The sequence below is a fragment of the Zalophus californianus genome, chromosome 17 (genome assembly GCF_009762305.2).
Source record: "Zalophus californianus isolate mZalCal1 chromosome 17, mZalCal1.pri.v2, whole genome shotgun sequence".
NCBI lineage: Eukaryota > Metazoa > Chordata > Mammalia > Carnivora > Otariidae > Zalophus > Zalophus californianus.
The window spans coordinates 58,823,186-58,840,283 of record NC_045611.1 but is presented as its reverse complement, the minus strand read 5'-3'; the positions used below and the strand labels follow the sequence as shown (position 1 = coordinate 58,840,283).

Genomic DNA, 17,098 nt, shown 5'->3' with positions numbered 1-17,098 from the left:
ACTGCACAGTCAAAACTTGGTATCTTCCTAAAGAACACTATACTGCCTAAACCATCAACAAGTGTTGCTGCCCTGGTGCCTTCTACCAGCTATTCTTCAGTCTCATCATAAGAAAGAGAAATTGATGACCCTGTGACTGTAGCATCCCCATTACCCAGTAATTAATTTTAGTTCACCACCTCAAACATTCTTTAGGCCCAGCTGTGTATGTTAACGATAAGTAACCATACAATCATAGTTTTTCACTTTCAGTATAATATTCAATAAATTACATAAGCTATTCAACACTTTAGGATAAAATAGGTTTTGTGTCAGATGATCTGCCCAACGGTAAACTAATGTAAGTGTTCTGAGTATGTTTAACATAGGCTAGGTTAAACTATGGTCAGTAGGTTAGGCGTACTAAATGCATTTCTGACTACGGTATTTTCAACTTTCAATGGATTTATCGACATGTAACTCCATCATAAGTGAAGGAAGATCTGTATAGGAGTTTGCAAAAAAGAAAGGAAATGTTAACAGAAAAAGATCTTGAGATTTCAAGAAGAAAGAACAGTGGAATGGATAAAAGTAGAAGTAAACAGACTACACTTCTCATGGGTTTTGTAAAAATTGATAGTTGAAGCAAAAACCATCATCCAATATGATGCTCAGTGTATAAAGAGGAAACACCTAACACAATTATATTAAAGAGTGGGGAATGTAAAAGAACCCAATGAAAGTAAGATTTCTACATATCAAAGTGCTAACGTGTTGATACCATAGGTCGTGATAAATTATATGTGTATAAAACAATACCTAAAATAACTACTAAAATACAAAGAGATAAACTAAAAAACATTATAGATCAAATGGAATTCTAAAAATTAACCCACAGGAAGGCAAAACACAAAATAAAAATAAAACCCCAAAACAACAGAGGAAAAATAAAACAGGGAACAAAGAAAAACCAAATCATAAACTGGCAAACTTAAACCCTAATGTATCAGTAATTATTTTAAACTTAAATGGTCTAAAAATAGCAATTTAAAAAAGAAATCAGCAAAATGGATAAAAACAAAGCATGACCTGAATATGTGCTATTCCTGGGGACTCCTTTCAAATGTAATGATATACCTAAGGTTGAAAATAAAATTACGGAACAATATAAACCAAAACCTGCAAAATATTACCCCCAAAATACAATAGTGACTATATTAATATCAGTTAAAGTATACCCCAAAGAAAATTTACAGGGGCAAAAAGGGACATTTCATAATGATAAGAAAAGTCAACACACCAAGGTGATAGAGCAATCCTAAATGTGTATGAACCTACAACAGAGCTTTAAAATACTCAAAACAAAAACTGATAGAACTTAAAAGGAGAAACAGACAATTCCAAATTATACTGCAGGACTTCAAAATCCCTCTCTCAGCTATTGAGAGCGATACTAAACAGAAAATCAGCAAGGATAAAGAAAATCTGAATAACATCATCTACCAACATGATCATGGGGACATTTATACAAACTCCATCCAATGACAGTAGAATATACATTCTTTTCAAGCAACCTTATCAACATTCATCAAGATAGACCATATTTTGGGTCATAAAGCAAACCTCAACAAATTTAAACAACCAGATCAAACATAAAACAAGTTAGAAGTCATTAACAAAAAGCATGAAATACTCTCAACACTAGGAAATTAAACAATATACTTCTAAATAATTTATGGATTAGAGAGGAAGTCTTGAATAAAGAAATTTTTAGAACCAAATGAAATGTAATTAAAATGTATTACAACTTGTGAGGAAAGTGCTGTGAGGAAAATTTATAGAATGTAATGCTTACATTAGAAAAGCAAAAGATCTCAAATCAGTAATCTAAGCATCCATCGTAAGAAATTACAGAGGAAAATACCACCAAAGCAGATGGAAGAACAGGTCAATACAGATATCAGTGAAATTAGGAACAAAAAGGTAACAGAGAAAAAACAGTGGCATAAAGTGCTGCTTCTTTAAAAAGATACAAAAAAATGATCAATATCTAAGAAGATTAACAAAGATAAAAAGAGAATTGACACATTTCCAATATCAGGAATCTAAGAGGAGATATAAGTACAGATTCTTCCATCATAAACAATATAATAAAGGAATACTTGAAACAAGTAAGAAACTTTAGATGAAATGGAACAATTCCTTAAAAAGGACAACCATGAAAATTCATCCAATATGAAATAGATATTCTGAACAGTTCTATACATATTAAATAAAATAAATACATAATTAAAAAGCATCTGGAGAAAAAACTCCAGGCATAAATGGTTCACTGGCTACCAAACATTAAAAATAAAACCAATTCTATATACTATTTTCCACATAATAAAAGCATATTCCCAATATATATTGGGAGGCCACTATCACCTAGACACCAAAACCAATGACAGTATGAAACAAACAAAAGACAAAAAACAAACAAACAAAAACAAATGAAAGAAAGAAAACTATGTATCATTACCAATTAGAGGAAAACTTCCTCAACAACATACTAGCATATTGAATACTGTAATTTAATATATAAAAATAATTATACTCTAAACCAAGTAGGGCTTATTTCAAGAACACAAAGATGATTCCACATTCAAAACTCAAATCAATGTAATACATCATATCAACAAGCTAAGAAAAAAAACAAGATTATATCAATTGGTAGAGAAAAAGTATGTGATAAAATTCAACACCCATTCATAATAACAACAACAACCAAAAAACCCCACAGCAAACCAGGAATATGGGAAACTTTCTAAACTTGATAAGAAACTTCTATAAAGAAAACCTCATACTAACATCATACTTGATGAAAAACTGAATGTTTTCCCCATAATATCAGAAACCAGACAAGTAGTTACTAATACTGTTCAACATCATATTGGAAATCCTAGCTAGTACAGCAGACAAGAAAATACTAGGTATACAGATGGTAAAGAAGAAATAAAACTGTCTCTTCTGTAGATGATATTTCTGTTTTCTAACCCCAAGCATTCAATCAAACAAATAAATACCTAGAGTTCAGCAAAGTTGTAGGATACAAAAATGACATCCAAATTTTAATTACATTTCTGCACACTACCAAAACTTGTGTGGAAACTGAAGTTTAAAATCAATGCCATTTATAATAAAAGAAAAAAAAAACACCTAGATATAAACCTTATAAAAATCATGCAAGACCTATTATTGAAATTTACAAAACAGTGATGAAGTAAATCAAGCAATACTTAAATAAACATAGAGACATACTGTGTTCATAAACTGAAGACTCAACACAGTAAAGATCCCAATTCTCAAATTGATCTGACAATTTAACTCAATTTCTACTGAAATTCAAGAGTTTTTCATTAAAATAGACAAGCTTCTCCAAAACTTTATGTGGAAATTCAAAGTAATGAGTGCTAAATCAGTTTTAAATAAAAAGAATAAAGAGAGAGAAATTATTTTACACAACTAGAAGATTTACCATCTAATTACAGCAATCAAGTAAACCAATAGTACAGGACCAAGAAAAAGTCTAAGTATCAGCTCCTTAAAACCACATGAAGGTTCATTTTTTTCAAAAAAATCAAAGCCTTAAACAGTTTTAACTGGTGCAATAAAATGTACCCATTCATATGTGTATTCTTATCTCCTCAAACATAAAGGTGTTTGATGGCTCCAGCCTTTATATTTCTCACAAAAATTAAGCTCCTTAAGAACAGAGACAATGTTTTAGAACAAAGAAGATGTTCATGAAGTTTCCAAACCTGCCCTCAATTAACTCTCTTGATACTGGACAGCAATGAATATATATACAAGACACATAAAAGTCTAGGTCCTTCACCTCTAAAACAAAACCCTTCTCCTGCCAAGTAAACTAGGGAATTCAACACAAAGTGCCAAAGGCTTGGCAAGGAAGCCTGAAAGAAAATGTGTTTGTGTTTGCAGTTCATTTTCTCTTCTAAGTCTCTCCTTTCTTTAAAAAAAAAAAAAAAAAAAAAAAAAAAAAAAAAAAAAAATTCCTGAGGTAATACTGCAGTGTAAATTAAGGAAAGAGATGTAGCTGGAGATTTTCCTATGTGCATATAACCACTGGGTCTCCCCTGGATGAATTCTCAGATGTAGAATAAGGCTCTAGACTGGGTAAATTTCCAGTCTGACTCCTTAGATGACAAATGATATCCTGCAACAAAAGGGTTTCTCATAGGGAAGGAAACTGAGGGGTTTCTCTTTGGTATGAATGATCAGATTCTGAGTAAGATGTTTCCTCAGTGGTTACATTCAAGAAGTCCTTCCCCAGTAGGAGCTCTTGGAGGTTGACTGAGGACTGCCCACTTGTGAAGGGTCTTCCCACTTCTGTTACACTGACAGAGTTTCTCCCAGTATGAATCCTCTGATGCTGAGTGAGGGATGAGCTGCGACTGAAGGCTTTTCCACACTCACTGCACTCATAAGGCTTCTCTCCAGTGTGGATGATAGAGTGTCGAATGAGGTTTGTGCTCCAACAGAAGGTTTTCCCACACTCGACGCATTCATAGGGCTTCTCTCCACTGTGAATCCGCTGGTGCCTTGTGAGCCCTGAACGGCGGTTGAAGGCCTTCCCACACTCCATGCACTCATAGGGCTTCTCTCCAGTGTGGATGCTGAAGTGTCGAATGAGGTCTGCACGATTGCTAAAGGCTTTCCCACATTCTTTGCACTCAAAAGGTTTTTCTCCAGTGTGGGCCCTTTTATGCAAGATGAAAGTAGAGCAGTGGGTGAAGGCCTTTCCACACTCGCTGCACACATAGGGTTTCTCCCCAGTGTGAATCCTCTGGTGCCTCTTGAGGTATGACCTGTGGTTGAAGGCCTTCCCACACTCTAGGCACTCAAAGGGCTTCTCCCCAGTGTGGATGACGTAGTGGTGAATGAGGGCTGCACTCTCACAGAAGGCTTTCCCACACTCACTGCACTCATAGGGCTTCTCCCCAGTGTGAGTCTGCTGGTGCCACATGAGGTATGACCTGTGTTTAAATACCTTGCCACACTCAAAGCATTCATAGGGATTCTCGCCACTGTGGATGATGTAGTGACGAATGAAACCTGGCCTATCTCGGAAGGCTTTTCCACATTCTTTGCATACAAAGGGTTTTTCTCCAGTGTGGCTCCTGTTATGCAAGACAAAAGTGGAGCGATGGGTAAAGGCCTTTCCACATTCATTGCACTTATAAGGCTTCTCGCCACTATGAATCCTCTGGTGCTGTGTAAGGTGTGACTTACGGTTGAAGGCTTTCCCACACTCCATACACTTATAGGGCTTCTCCCCTGTGTGGACCATGTGGTGTTGAAGGAGATAAGTGCTTTTACTAAAAGTTTTCCCACACTCGGTACATTCATAGGGCTTCACTCCAGAGTGAATCCTCTCATGTCGAGCAAGGAGGCGTTTCTTGTTAAAAACTTTCCCACATTCATTGCATTTAAAGATATTTTCTTCTTCCTGAATCACAGAATCTTTACCTGACCCACATGAGTCATGGTCATGGACAGCACTTCCCAAAGGGACTGGCTCCTTTACAATCCCTGAACACACATTATCAGCTGTCCCTATGTTGCCATGTTCAGAGCTTGATTTCCCAGGGAGTTTCTCCTTCTGGGTGTCTATCTCTGGTATCAAGTGTCCCTCTTGCATTTCCAATGACCCATCCTGATCCTTAGTTCGGCCCACCTGGGTGATCCCTGGAACTCCTTGTGTTAGTTGTTCCTGGAAGGAGACTCCCTCAGACAGGGCTGGCTCACTAGCAGTAGATTCTGTGGTCTTGGGTTTTCCTTTGTCACCTGAAAGAAATCCAATACACAAAAAGGTCTGTTCGTAATGCCAACATAGAAAAAAATGAGCATTTCAGTGAAATGAAGAGAAAAAAATGAAGATGAAAATAGTGTCTCTGTGTCTTGCTACCTCTGAATCCCAGGATAACAATGTCTTTTTTTTCCCAAGAGTCCTAGGACTACTGACACCATGAAAGGGAGACCTGGGGGAGTGGTTGGGTTAGAAGATGAAGTGCAGGAGAGGAGACACAGTCAATTCCAGACTGGATATTTATGCAAATAGGTAACTCATTTGGGACCCTGAGAGTTCATGCTTAAAAGATGACTGAGGGCAATGCATGACATGTAATTAGAGGGTTGGTGCTTCGAGCTATAAGGTAGCAACTAGGTCTCTGGACACAGTCATGTAGGAAATGACTCAATCAACTGTGCTTATGTAATGACAGTAAATAAAACTCTGGACCCTCAAGCTAGGTGAAATTCCTAGGTTGCCAATACTTTGTATTGGCACGTAAGGAACCCCTCCAAAAACTGTTCCAAAAAACACCTGATGCAGACATATTGGACATGACTTTACAACACCACGTTGAAGAAGCTCAAGGAGCTAAAGTAAGATATGGAGAAAGTCAAGAAAACTATGTATATTTAAAAAAAAAAAAGAAAACTATGTATAAACAAAATGGAAATATCAACAAAGAGCTAGAAACCTAAAAAGAAACCAAAAAGAAAAGTATAATAACTGAAATGAAAAATTCACTGCAAGGATTCAAAGGAAGATTTCAGTAGGATGAAGAAAGACTCAGCATACTTAAATACAGAAAATGAAAATTATGTCCACAGGGGAGGGGGGAGATTTAAGAAAAGTGAACATACCCCAATGGACCTGTGATACACCAGTAAGAGAACCAATATACTCATTGTGGGATTTATCAGAAAGAGAAAGGGTAAAAGAAAATATTTTAACAAGTGGCTGAAAATATCCCAAATTTGATGGAGACATCAATAATAAATATCCAAAAAGATCAGTGTACTCCAAGAAAGATGAACTAAAATAGATTCACACCAATAAAACTTAAAATCAAACCTTTGAAACCCAAAGATAAACAGAGTATCTTGATAGCAAGCTTGAGGCAACTTGTCACAAAAAGAAATTCTCAGTAAGATTACAAGCAGAGTTCTCATCAGAAACTTGGGAGGCCAGAAAACAGTGGGTCAATATATTCGAGGGTAAAAGAAAAAAAACTGTCAACCAAGAGGCAAAAGTGTCCTTTAAGAGGAATAAATTAAGACAGTTCCATATGTAAAACCCGAGGAAGTCTGTTACCACTGGACCTGCCTTGCAAGAAATTCTCAAGGAAATCTTGCAGGGTGAAATGAAACGACACTAGACAGTAATTCAAAGCCATATAAAAAAATAAAAAATCTCAATAAAAGTAAATATATGAACAATTATAAAGGTATTATTTTAACAATGGCTTATAACTCTACTTTTTGTTTTTTTACAAAAGTTTTTACATGATTTAGGGGACTAATTAAAAAAAAACTATACTAATCTAAAAGCTAATGTTACTGTAACTTCAGGTTATAACTCCACATGTAGTTTCTACATAATTCGAAAGACTAATGCATTTAAAAGAGTCATTAGTTTTGGGCGCCTGGGTGGCTCAGTTGGTTAAGCAACTGCCTTTGGCTCAGGTCATGATCCCAGGATCCTGGGATCGAGCCCTGCATGAGCAGGGAGCCTATTTCTCCCTCTCCCACTCCCCCTACTTGTGTTTCCTCTCTTGCTGTCTCTCTCTGTCAAATAAAAAAATAAAAAATCTTTAAAAAAAAATAGCAGGATACAAAGTCAACACAGAAAAATCAGTTGAATTTTTATACACTAATAATAAACAATCTGAAAATGAAATTACAAAAATAGGTACACTCATAACAGCATCAAAAAGAATGAAGTACTTAGGAGTTAGACCTAAACAACAAGGTAAAAGATGAAGACAATGAAAACAATAAAACGTTGCTAGAAGAAATTAAAGATGTAAATAAATGGAAACACATACCATGGTCATGGATTAGAACTCTTAATATTGTTAAGATATTGATACTCCCTAAAGTGTTCTACAGATTCAGTGCACTCCCTATCAAAATCCCAAAGACATTTTTTGTAGAAATATTAAAAACCATGGTAACATCCATATGGTATCAGAACGGACCCTGAATAACCAAAACTCTTACTTACCACAAAACTACAGTAATCAAAAAACAAAACAAAACAAAACAAAACTACAGAAATCAAAATAGTGTGGCACTGGCATAAAGATAAGACATATAGACCAAGGTAATATAATTGACAACCCAGCAATGACCTCTAACGTATATCATCAAATCATTTTTTTTAAAGATTTTATTTATTTATTCATGAGAGACAGAGAGAGAGAGAGAGAGAGAGGCAGAGGGAGAAGCAGGCTCCCAATGAGCAGGGAGCCCGATGCGGCACTCGATCCCAGGACCCTGGGATCATGACCTGAGCTGAAGGCAGATGCTTAACCATCTGAGCCACCCAAGCGCCCTATCATCAAATCATTTTTGACAAGGGTTGCCAAGACCATTCAACAGACAAAAAGACAGTGTTTACAACAAATGGTGCTGGGAAAACTAGGTATTTACATGACAAAGAATAAAACTGAACCCTTATCTATCTAACATCATATGCAAAAATGAACTCAAATAGGATCAAAGACCCAAATGTAAGACCTAAAATACAAGATTCTTAGAAAACACGGAGCAAAACCTCTATGGCACTGGATTTGGCAATGACTTCTTAGATATGACACCAAAGCCATCAGCAACAAAAGAAAAAATAAACAAATTGGAGTCATAAAAATTAAAAAACTGTGCATCAAGATACTATCAACAGAGCAAGGCAATAACCCCAAGAATGGGAGAACATATTTGCAAATCATATATCCAGTAAGGGATTAATATCCAGAATATATAGAGAACTAAAACTCAACAACAAAAAATCACAATACAGAAATGGGCAAAAGACTTGAATAGACATTTCATCAAAGATGACATACAAACCGTCAATAAGCACAAGGTGTTCGACATCACTAACCATTAGCGAAATGCAAATCAAAACTACAATGAGGTATCCTCTCACATCCATTAGGATGGCTATCAGAAGATCAGAAAATAACAAATACTGGAGGATATAGAACAGTGGGAACTCTTGTGCACCGTTGGTGGGATTGCAAAATGATATAGTCTCTGCTGAGACAGTATGGCAGCTCCTCAAAAAATTAAAAATGGAATTAAGAGATGATCAAGTAATTTCATTCATTTCTTGTTATATTCCCAAAAGAATTGAAATCAGGTTCTCAAAGATGTTTGTACACCCATGTTCACAGCAATATTATTCACAATAGGTAAAACATGGAAGCAACCCAAGTGTCCATTGAGGGATGAATGGATAGCAAAGTGTGATATGTGGAATATTGTCGAGCCTGAAAAAGGAAGGAAATTTTGACACATGCTACCACATGGATAAACCTTGAGGACATTATGCTAAGTGAAACAAGCCAGTCATAAAGACACACACCCAAATACTGCATCATTCCACTAATATGAAGTACTTAGTCAAAATCATAGACACAGAAAGTAAAATTGTGGTTGCCAGGGCCTGGGGCACAGAGATGGGGGGGTTACTGTGTAATGGGTAGAGTTTCAATCTTACACAATGAAGAGCTTTGGAGATGGATGGTGGTGATAACTGCACGGTATTACGAATGTATTTAATATCACTCAACTGTACACTTAAAAATGAATAAAATGTTGTTTTATGCTATGAATATTTTAACACACACAAAAAGTAACAGAAGGAATATACAAAGAATCCCTACAAATCAAAAAGAAAATGCAAACCAGTTAAGAGAAAAATAGGTAATTATCATGAAATGACATTTCAAAGGAGAAAATATAGGCTGACCAATAATCATATGATCAGGTGCTAAAGCTCTTCAGCAATGAAGGAAAAGCAAACCAAGACCATAAGATACAGTTTTGTCAGCTTAATACTTGAGAGTACCAAACATTGGACAGAGTTTTGTCAACGATTGAGGAGCCTTAGAGTATCAAGTATTGGGCAAAGTATAGGTTGAAGGAACCTCCACGCTTTCCCGGGGAAAGTGTAAATTGGTACATGTCCTTTAACACAATGGCAATTATCCAGTAAACTTGGAAGCTTGCATAGCCTATAAACCAATAATTTCACTCCAAGAAACACCAAAGACACCGTAATCATGTGCAAGGGGATGACTGATACAGGACTGCTCCTGGCAGCACCACGTATGAGAGTCAAAACATGTGAATAACTGAATGTACACAGAGTAGATGATTATGATGTGAGACAGGAATTTATTGATTTTCTTCAGCTAAAGGAATTTGAGTCTATTTTTATGTTGAGTAGAGAAAGGATGACATTACATTACAAAACAAACAATATGAATGAAGAAAACATCTTCCTGAAAAGGTGTGCTCTAGACTCTGGTTCAGGAACTGGCCAAGGCCAGAGGCAAGACCTCTCCCTCAAGATGGAAGGGGAAGCTGCAGACACCGGAGCCTGAGCAAGTGCGGTAGGGTCGAGGATCAAGCAATGGAGGAGGCGGACTTTACTTTCAACGCAAAGACCCACTGACACCTCAGGGGTCATATGCTGAGACATCCACGGCTGGGGAAGTGGTAACCACCTGGAACAAAGTCTGAGCTCCTGGAGTAGCTCATGCAGGACACAGAGCTGACTAGAGGCACCAGCAGATACAGAGGCCGGTGAGGAGACTAGTAGCATCCCCCAGAGAAAAGAGGATGGGAGCGTGCACTGAGCTTGGGGACGGGTCTGAGGAAGGTGGTGCAAGTGATGGGATTCAGGAGATGTACGAGATGTGAAACGCACAGGACTGGGGCATGGCCGGATGTGGGGGCTGAGGGAGGTGGCGGTGTGAGGAATTCTCTGAGGCCGTACCCAGTCTCTAACCTGCTTGGGTGGCAGGACCATTCACTGAAACTTGGGAGGTGGAAGGAGTGAGCAACATTCTGGGTACCTTGCCAGGCATGCTGACTTCGGGTCAAAGGGCTCCGTGCCTTCCAAACCCCCAGAGAGGCCAGAACAAGAAGCTTCCCCAGGGAACCAGGGCCAGTGGTCTCCTCCTGGTCTCGAGCCTGCAGGGTCTCCCACCTGCCCACATCTTGGCTCCTACCTGGATAGGCGCTTTGAGACAGGTCTCTCTTCCACGTCCACAGCTCCTGCCCGTGCTGCAGCTGGTAGATCAGCTCAGGTCTAGGAACAGGACATCCTGTTCACAGAAAAAGAAAGAAGACGCTAGGATTTTTGTGAAAAAAATAAAATCCTTCAATCTAGTCTGTAAACAAGATCTTGGAATAAAACTTCTCCCATCCACACAAAATGCTAACATGCAAACCCAGAAACGAAAGGCATGCCATACTGCCAGGGAGTTATTTTCCTCACAATAAGTAAAAAAACAATATATACAGTCATAAATATCATAATATAAATACAAACTGTAATCATAAATAACCATAATCATAAGGTACTGTGTCAAGCAACTTAAATGCATATCATTTCAAAATTGAAATAAATTACAACTTACACATTTAAAATACTTATTCATTCAAAACAAGGTATTTGCCTTCATTGATCTAGCTTTCTAGATCCTAAGCACAATTTTGTATCGTTCTTATAGGCCACAGACAAAATGAGGATTCTATCTTAGGATTTCCTCACAGCACCTTCAGCAAGTACATACTGTAATCAGCACCACTTTGTAGATGAAAAAACCAAGGCTCGGGCAGATAATGTGATCTGCCAAAGAGCAAAGAACTGGTGAATTGCTGAGCCAAAATGGAAACCCAGGTCTAGCTCTCTATGCTGTTTTACCACAAAGCTACACTTCATTGTTCCAGAGGTGCTGAGTCCACCATCCATAAGGATGATGAAGATCATGATGAGAGAAACACAGTGTTGGCAGCGAAATTCTCAACTGCTAGCCTGCACACAAGCTGGTCACACCACGCATTGTTCTGAATCCTGTTCTTAAGTTACCCATTTATCCTTGCTACAGTCCCAGGAAGTATATACTAAAGTATATATTAACGCAATTTACCAGTGAGCACACCCAGGCAGACAGGTTCAGTAACTTGCCTGTAGCCACAGTTTTTAAGGAGCAGAGCTAGGACTGAACATCAAGGATCTGGCTCTGGACCTTTGTCTCCTAAACACGACACTAAGGAGGAAACAGCAAACACCCTTGTATGTGGCCAGCAGCCTCAGACCAAGTGGAGCGTGGTGGTGAGGTAGGGACATGAGCATGAAGATTCATCCTCAGAGAACAGGGGCCTGGGGAGGGACAGACTTAGGGACTCCAGACTTCAGCATTTCATAACTACTAAGAAATAACTGAAAATCCTACATAGTGATATGGTCCCAGACAGACATTTACAGAAACATCAAATACTGTACACTGTCAACAACATTAAACATAAAAAGGATTTTTACTACAAGGAAAAAAAAAAACCAGAGAACAGCTTCATAAAATGAAGTATGTTCTGGGGCACCTGGGTGGCTCAGTCGTTAAGCAGCTGCCTTCGGCTCAGGTCATGATCCCAGGGTCCTGGGATCGAGCCCTACGTCGGGCTCCCTGCTCAGCGAGAAGCCTGCTTCTCCCTCTCCCTCTCCCCCTGCTTGTGTTCCCTCTCTTGCTCTGTCAAATAAATAAGTAAAATCTTAAAAAAAATGAAGTATGTTCCATACTGAGTAAATTAAGCTATATGGGGGACTCACTACAGTGGCCGAGACTTCCTGATTTCCTGAGCACTGGGAGGCCATGAGATTATATGGGCGGAGCAGGAAGAGGGCTTGCGACAGTGCTCCAAGGACCTGAGCAGGCTGTGACTATTATTAATCACTTTTCCTAAAAGTGACCCACTTTTATTTTTCCTAGATTCCTTCAACAAGGGAATCTATTATCACTCTAGTAAGTGGAAACCGGAATCACTGGCCTTGATGGCAGGTCACCCTGAAGACACAGCAATGAAATCAGAACGATCTTAATTCCCAGTGAGCTCCTGCTGCCTACTCAGGGCTGCATGCTCACTCTGTTGAAAAGGGAAATTAGCAACAATTAGGGGGTGAGATGTTAAGATTCAGCATTAAACCCAGATTTTTCCGCAGCAACAATCAGGAGACAAGAGCGAGCAGAAATAATGCAGTGATGATGTCAGGTGTCCCTCCATGCCAGCTGATGAAGTGTCCACGCGCCCTCTGAAACAGGGTTTCTCAACCGCCATACAACTGACATTTAGGTCAAGATAATTCTTTTTAATATATACATATTTTTTAAGATTTTGTTTATTTATTTGACAGAGAGAGACACAGCGAGAGAGGGAACACAAGCAGGGGCAGTGAGAGAGGGAGAAGCGGGCTTCCCGTGGAGCAGGGAGCCCGACGCGGGGCTCGATCCCAGGACCCAGGGATCATGACCTGAGCCGAAGGCAGACGCTTAACGACTGAGCCACCCAGGCGCCCCTAGGTCAAAGTAATTCTTTGTTGGGAAGACAGGGAGGAAACGGTCCTGCGCGTCGTAAGGACGTGCTGGCAGCATTCCAGGTCTCCCCCCACTAGGTGCCGGTCCCACCTCCACCCCACCTGTGACAACCAAAAATATCTCCAGACACTGGCCAGCGTCTGCGGGGGGCGACACCGTCCCCGGATGAGAACCACTGGCACAGAGAGTGGTCACCAGGATGACGAGACCAAGTGAGGGGTGGGGGAGGGGCCGCCATGAGCTCCGCTGGGCAGGACACAGCTGGCGAGACAGGGATTCTGCACAGAAGGGGTGACCGCGAGAGAGGCTGAAATGCCCACGGACACTCCCCAGGCGGACACAACAGCAAGCAGAGGCCCGAGGCAGGGCCGGGCGTGGGGAAATCACTAGATGCCCAGCACAGCCAGAGCACAGTGAGCTCAGGGAAAGCACTGATGGTGGCGGATGAGGTCAGCAGGAAAAGAGAGCAGACTTTTTATTTTGAAACATTTTGTTATGAAATATTTAATCTAGCCAACTTCTCTAATTTTGCTTTTTCTCTTCTCACTGACAGACATAATTCCAGTCCTCTAAGAACAGGCATGTCTCATCCTAAGCTCTGGATTTATAGCCCTTTCCCTCAAGTTGAATGGCGCTGTGGTCATTCTCCTCAAGCAGAGAAACATCTAAGCTGGTGTTTCTCAACCATGGCACTCTGGATGCTGCAGGCGGGATAATCCTTCATTGAGGAGGGCGGTTTGTCCATCGAAGGACGTTTACGGCATCTCTGGACTCTAACCACTAGACGCCAGTACCACCTACACTCAAGGCCAGACAACCCAAAGTGGCTGCAAACATCGCCAAATGTCTCCTGGGGGCACAAATCCCAACTGCTGAGAAGTATTACTCTAACCTCTCTCTCGGACTGGCAGAGGATGTTGGCCCTCGAAACAAGCGATAATCGCGAAGGCACACAGACACAAAGGAGCCCCACAACCGGGATCATGTTGTTTGGGACAACACCTGTTGGCACTGAAGGCCAAGGCCTCCCGGGGCCCTGCCTGACTCACTCTCTTCTTGGAGAACATCCCATCACTCACAGCCCTGCTAAGGACACTTGAGCCAATCAGGCTCACGCAGTCAGCTCCCTCTCTGGAATGTGAAATCAGAACCTCGGATGGAGGCCGGTCTGTGCTGGGCACTGGGTGAGAGGTCCAGAGAAGCACTGGCTCGGGTGGCCATTCCTGCCCCAAGGACACCGCACACAGCCCAGCAGCAGACACAGAAAGAGGAACAACATAAACACGAAAAAAGACGCGGAGACCAGGAATCTGGGGGCCAGAAAGAGCAGGGACCAGGTGGCCAGTCCTGTCGCAACCTGATGAGGCAGAGGAAAAACCTTTCTGCATACAGTGACATGAGCAGAGAGAGCCAGAGAGAGAAGCCAGGACAAGAGACCAGAAGCCAGGGTATAATCGTGGTGGTTCCCTGTTCCTCTGTCAGTCCCTCACAGGATCCAGCTGGAAACCCTCCCTCTGGGTCTGCACAACACCCCCCTTTCCTTCCATTACTTTCTAGGAGCCAAAGAGGAACTGTTTCTTGCCCAGACAGACACAGGAGAGCAGGCCCAAAGAGATGAGTCTAGAAAATGACTGAAGCTGCGGGCGGGTGGGGGTGGGGACCCAGAGGCCTTCTTGACCAGCCAGGCCTGGAGCCACAGGGTGCTCTGACAAGAAGGTGGCAGGTCCCCCCATGGTGGAGTGGGGAGGACTCACCCAGAGACACCAGAAGGCCACAGTTTTCCAGCATCACCTCCTGGTACAGGGTCCTCTGGGCCGGGTCCAGCTGCCCCCACTCCTCCTGGGTAAAAGTCACGGCCACATCATCGAAGGTCACAGATATCTGGAAAGTCAAACAGAGGTAGTAGCGTTGGCCTTGGGGCTGTTGGATGTGATCAGAGCTCATCCCTACATCCCTGGTAAAGACGCAGAGTGATCAAGGTTCAAACCACCAAGTACCTCCTGAGGGCTAAGCTCTGCGCTGGGCTCAAGGGGCAGGTGGGCAATGCTTCGGATGTACTACGGTAGAGTCTAAGGGAGAAGCTTTCTCCGTGGGAGCCACTGGAAGGTCACACAAGACAATGGAGATGACGCGAGGACTGGGAGATGCAGACAGCAAGGGCTCTAGGACGTCAGAGGAATGAGTGAATATGATAATAACAGTATCAGTAACAACAGCAGTACCTGAGCCTCACTGGTCCTGCTAGCTGCCTGCCCCATGCTGAGGGCTTCACATCCTGGTTAAAGGGACTATAAGTCCCCAGTTCTTAAGTCATCTTAAGTTTCCACTAATGTTGTCTTTTGACTTAAAAAAAACACTTCATTATGGAGTTTGCCTTGTTAATGTTTCCCTTCACCATATTCTACAGTTTCCGCAATGTGAAATGTCCAACACATGCAGGACCACATCCCTGCATGTGACCAAACCCACTAATTAAATATAAGTAACTCAGCTACTCCACTCCACTCTCTGATGGACACAGCCCCACTACTGCAGAGCTGTCATTTAAATGCTCCAAGTCACTGGCTCACGGTTTTTCATGTGCACCTGCAGTGCCCACATCTCTGTGCTTTCTAGCTTTGTCCCCTCTATCAGGGCTCTCAAGTTAATATTTAAATTAAACACCTGGAAATTCCTAATAAACTAACTGGTTCATACATAGGAACTCTGCAATATTACTCAGTTCTGGTGCTAGATAAACTCACATCACTGGGCACATTTTGGACAGATAGATAAACACAGAAAAGTCAACTGGGGCCTCCACATTGGCTACTAGGTGATATATGTCCAAATTATGAAAACTCTCTGACATGCACTCCCCTAGCATCGTATATGATTGGTTAGGGGTGCAGATACAGGTTTTTTTCTGATCGGTCTTATGTTGAAAGTAGGGGGAAAACTAGGGAGGATCAGTAATTAATGAAATCGTGGCTATTTGGGGCCGACTCTTAGAGAAGTCACTGTTTAGCTTCCCGGACTGTCACTAGAGCTCGTAATCTGGCTTCCGGCCAAATAGGACAGAGCGCACTGGTTTCCTGGGTCGCTAACGGTAGATAAGGGATTAGTTTCCCGGGCCGGCAGCTCCAAGTTTTGGGTCAGAGCTCTACTTTTAAATACGGTCTGCCAATTGTCAGATCACGTGTATATTCAGGCTCTCTCTGTAAATTCTGTTCTAAGGCTGGCGATCAAGAAAGTGACAAGCCTTCTCCGCTCGTCTTACACAAACACAACTCAAAGAGAAATCGCGCACCTCTCTCGACTTCCAGCCCGCCCAGGAGCCCCCTCCGCAGCAGAGAGGCAGCAATACCCAAAACATCGTCCACTCACCTGCGCAGGGTCCGTCCACGCCGCCGCCATCATGGGACCCCGTGCACAGAGCGGGGCCCGGAGAGGCAGCGACACAGGCGAGTCCCGCGGGCTCGGCCAACCGCCACCCCTCCCCTACTCCGGGAGGGGTGACCTCGGCTGACTTTCGCACTCCCCGGTCACCGGGTAACTCACGGCTCCTTCAAAGGCGCGGAGGCAAGTGGTAGCCTTCTTTCAGCTCTTTTTCCCCAGAGCTTCCCTGGAGGCGGGTCACAGAACAGCGATCCCCTCCCCACAGCTGGCGTGGACGGAACCGTCGC

The 17,098-nt window shown here is 41.7% G+C and overlaps 1 protein-coding gene across 3 annotated transcripts; it reads right to left on the bottom strand.

Annotated features, from left to right (window-relative positions):
- Positions 1–1,004: 1,004 nt before the first annotated feature.
- ZNF805 (zinc finger protein 805) lies at positions 1,005–17,090 on the bottom strand. Of its 3 annotated transcripts, XM_035724965.1 has the most exons (5): positions 15,656–15,744; positions 15,431–15,532; positions 15,188–15,314; positions 11,070–11,165; positions 1,005–5,826 (listed from the first exon to the last, which is right to left on the bottom strand). In XM_035724965.1, the coding sequence occupies exons 3-5, from the start codon at positions 15,219–15,221 to the stop codon at positions 4,214–4,216; spliced, it is 1,743 nt and encodes a 580-aa protein (XP_035580858.1). In that variant the 5' UTR covers positions 15,222–15,314; positions 15,431–15,532; positions 15,656–15,744; the 3' UTR covers positions 1,005–4,213. The 3 variants fall into 3 exon arrangements, with proteins under 3 accessions (XP_035580858.1, XP_035580857.1, XP_035580856.1); XM_035724964.1 differs by lacking the exons at positions 15,431–15,532; positions 15,656–15,744 and adding an exon at positions 16,800–17,090; XM_035724963.1 differs by lacking the exon at positions 15,431–15,532 and having other exon boundaries at positions 15,656–15,736.
- Positions 17,091–17,098: the final 8 nt, after the last annotated feature.

What these genes read in the sequence shown, in the direction of transcription:
- ZNF805 (XM_035724963.1), bottom strand. Translation starts at nt 15,691, where the DNA reads ATGGGGCAGGCAGCTAGCAGGACCAGTGAGGCTCAG. An exon ending in GCAGGACCAGTGAGGCTCAG is followed by an intron (nt 15,315 to 15,655) that starts GTACTGCTGTTG and finishes TTGACTTTCCAG; the next exon opens with ATATCTGTGACCTTCGATGA. An exon ending in GTCTCAAAGCGCCTATCCAG is followed by an intron (nt 5,827 to 11,069) that starts GTAGGAGCCAAG and finishes GATTTCTTTCAG; the next exon opens with GTGACAAAGGAAAACCCAAG.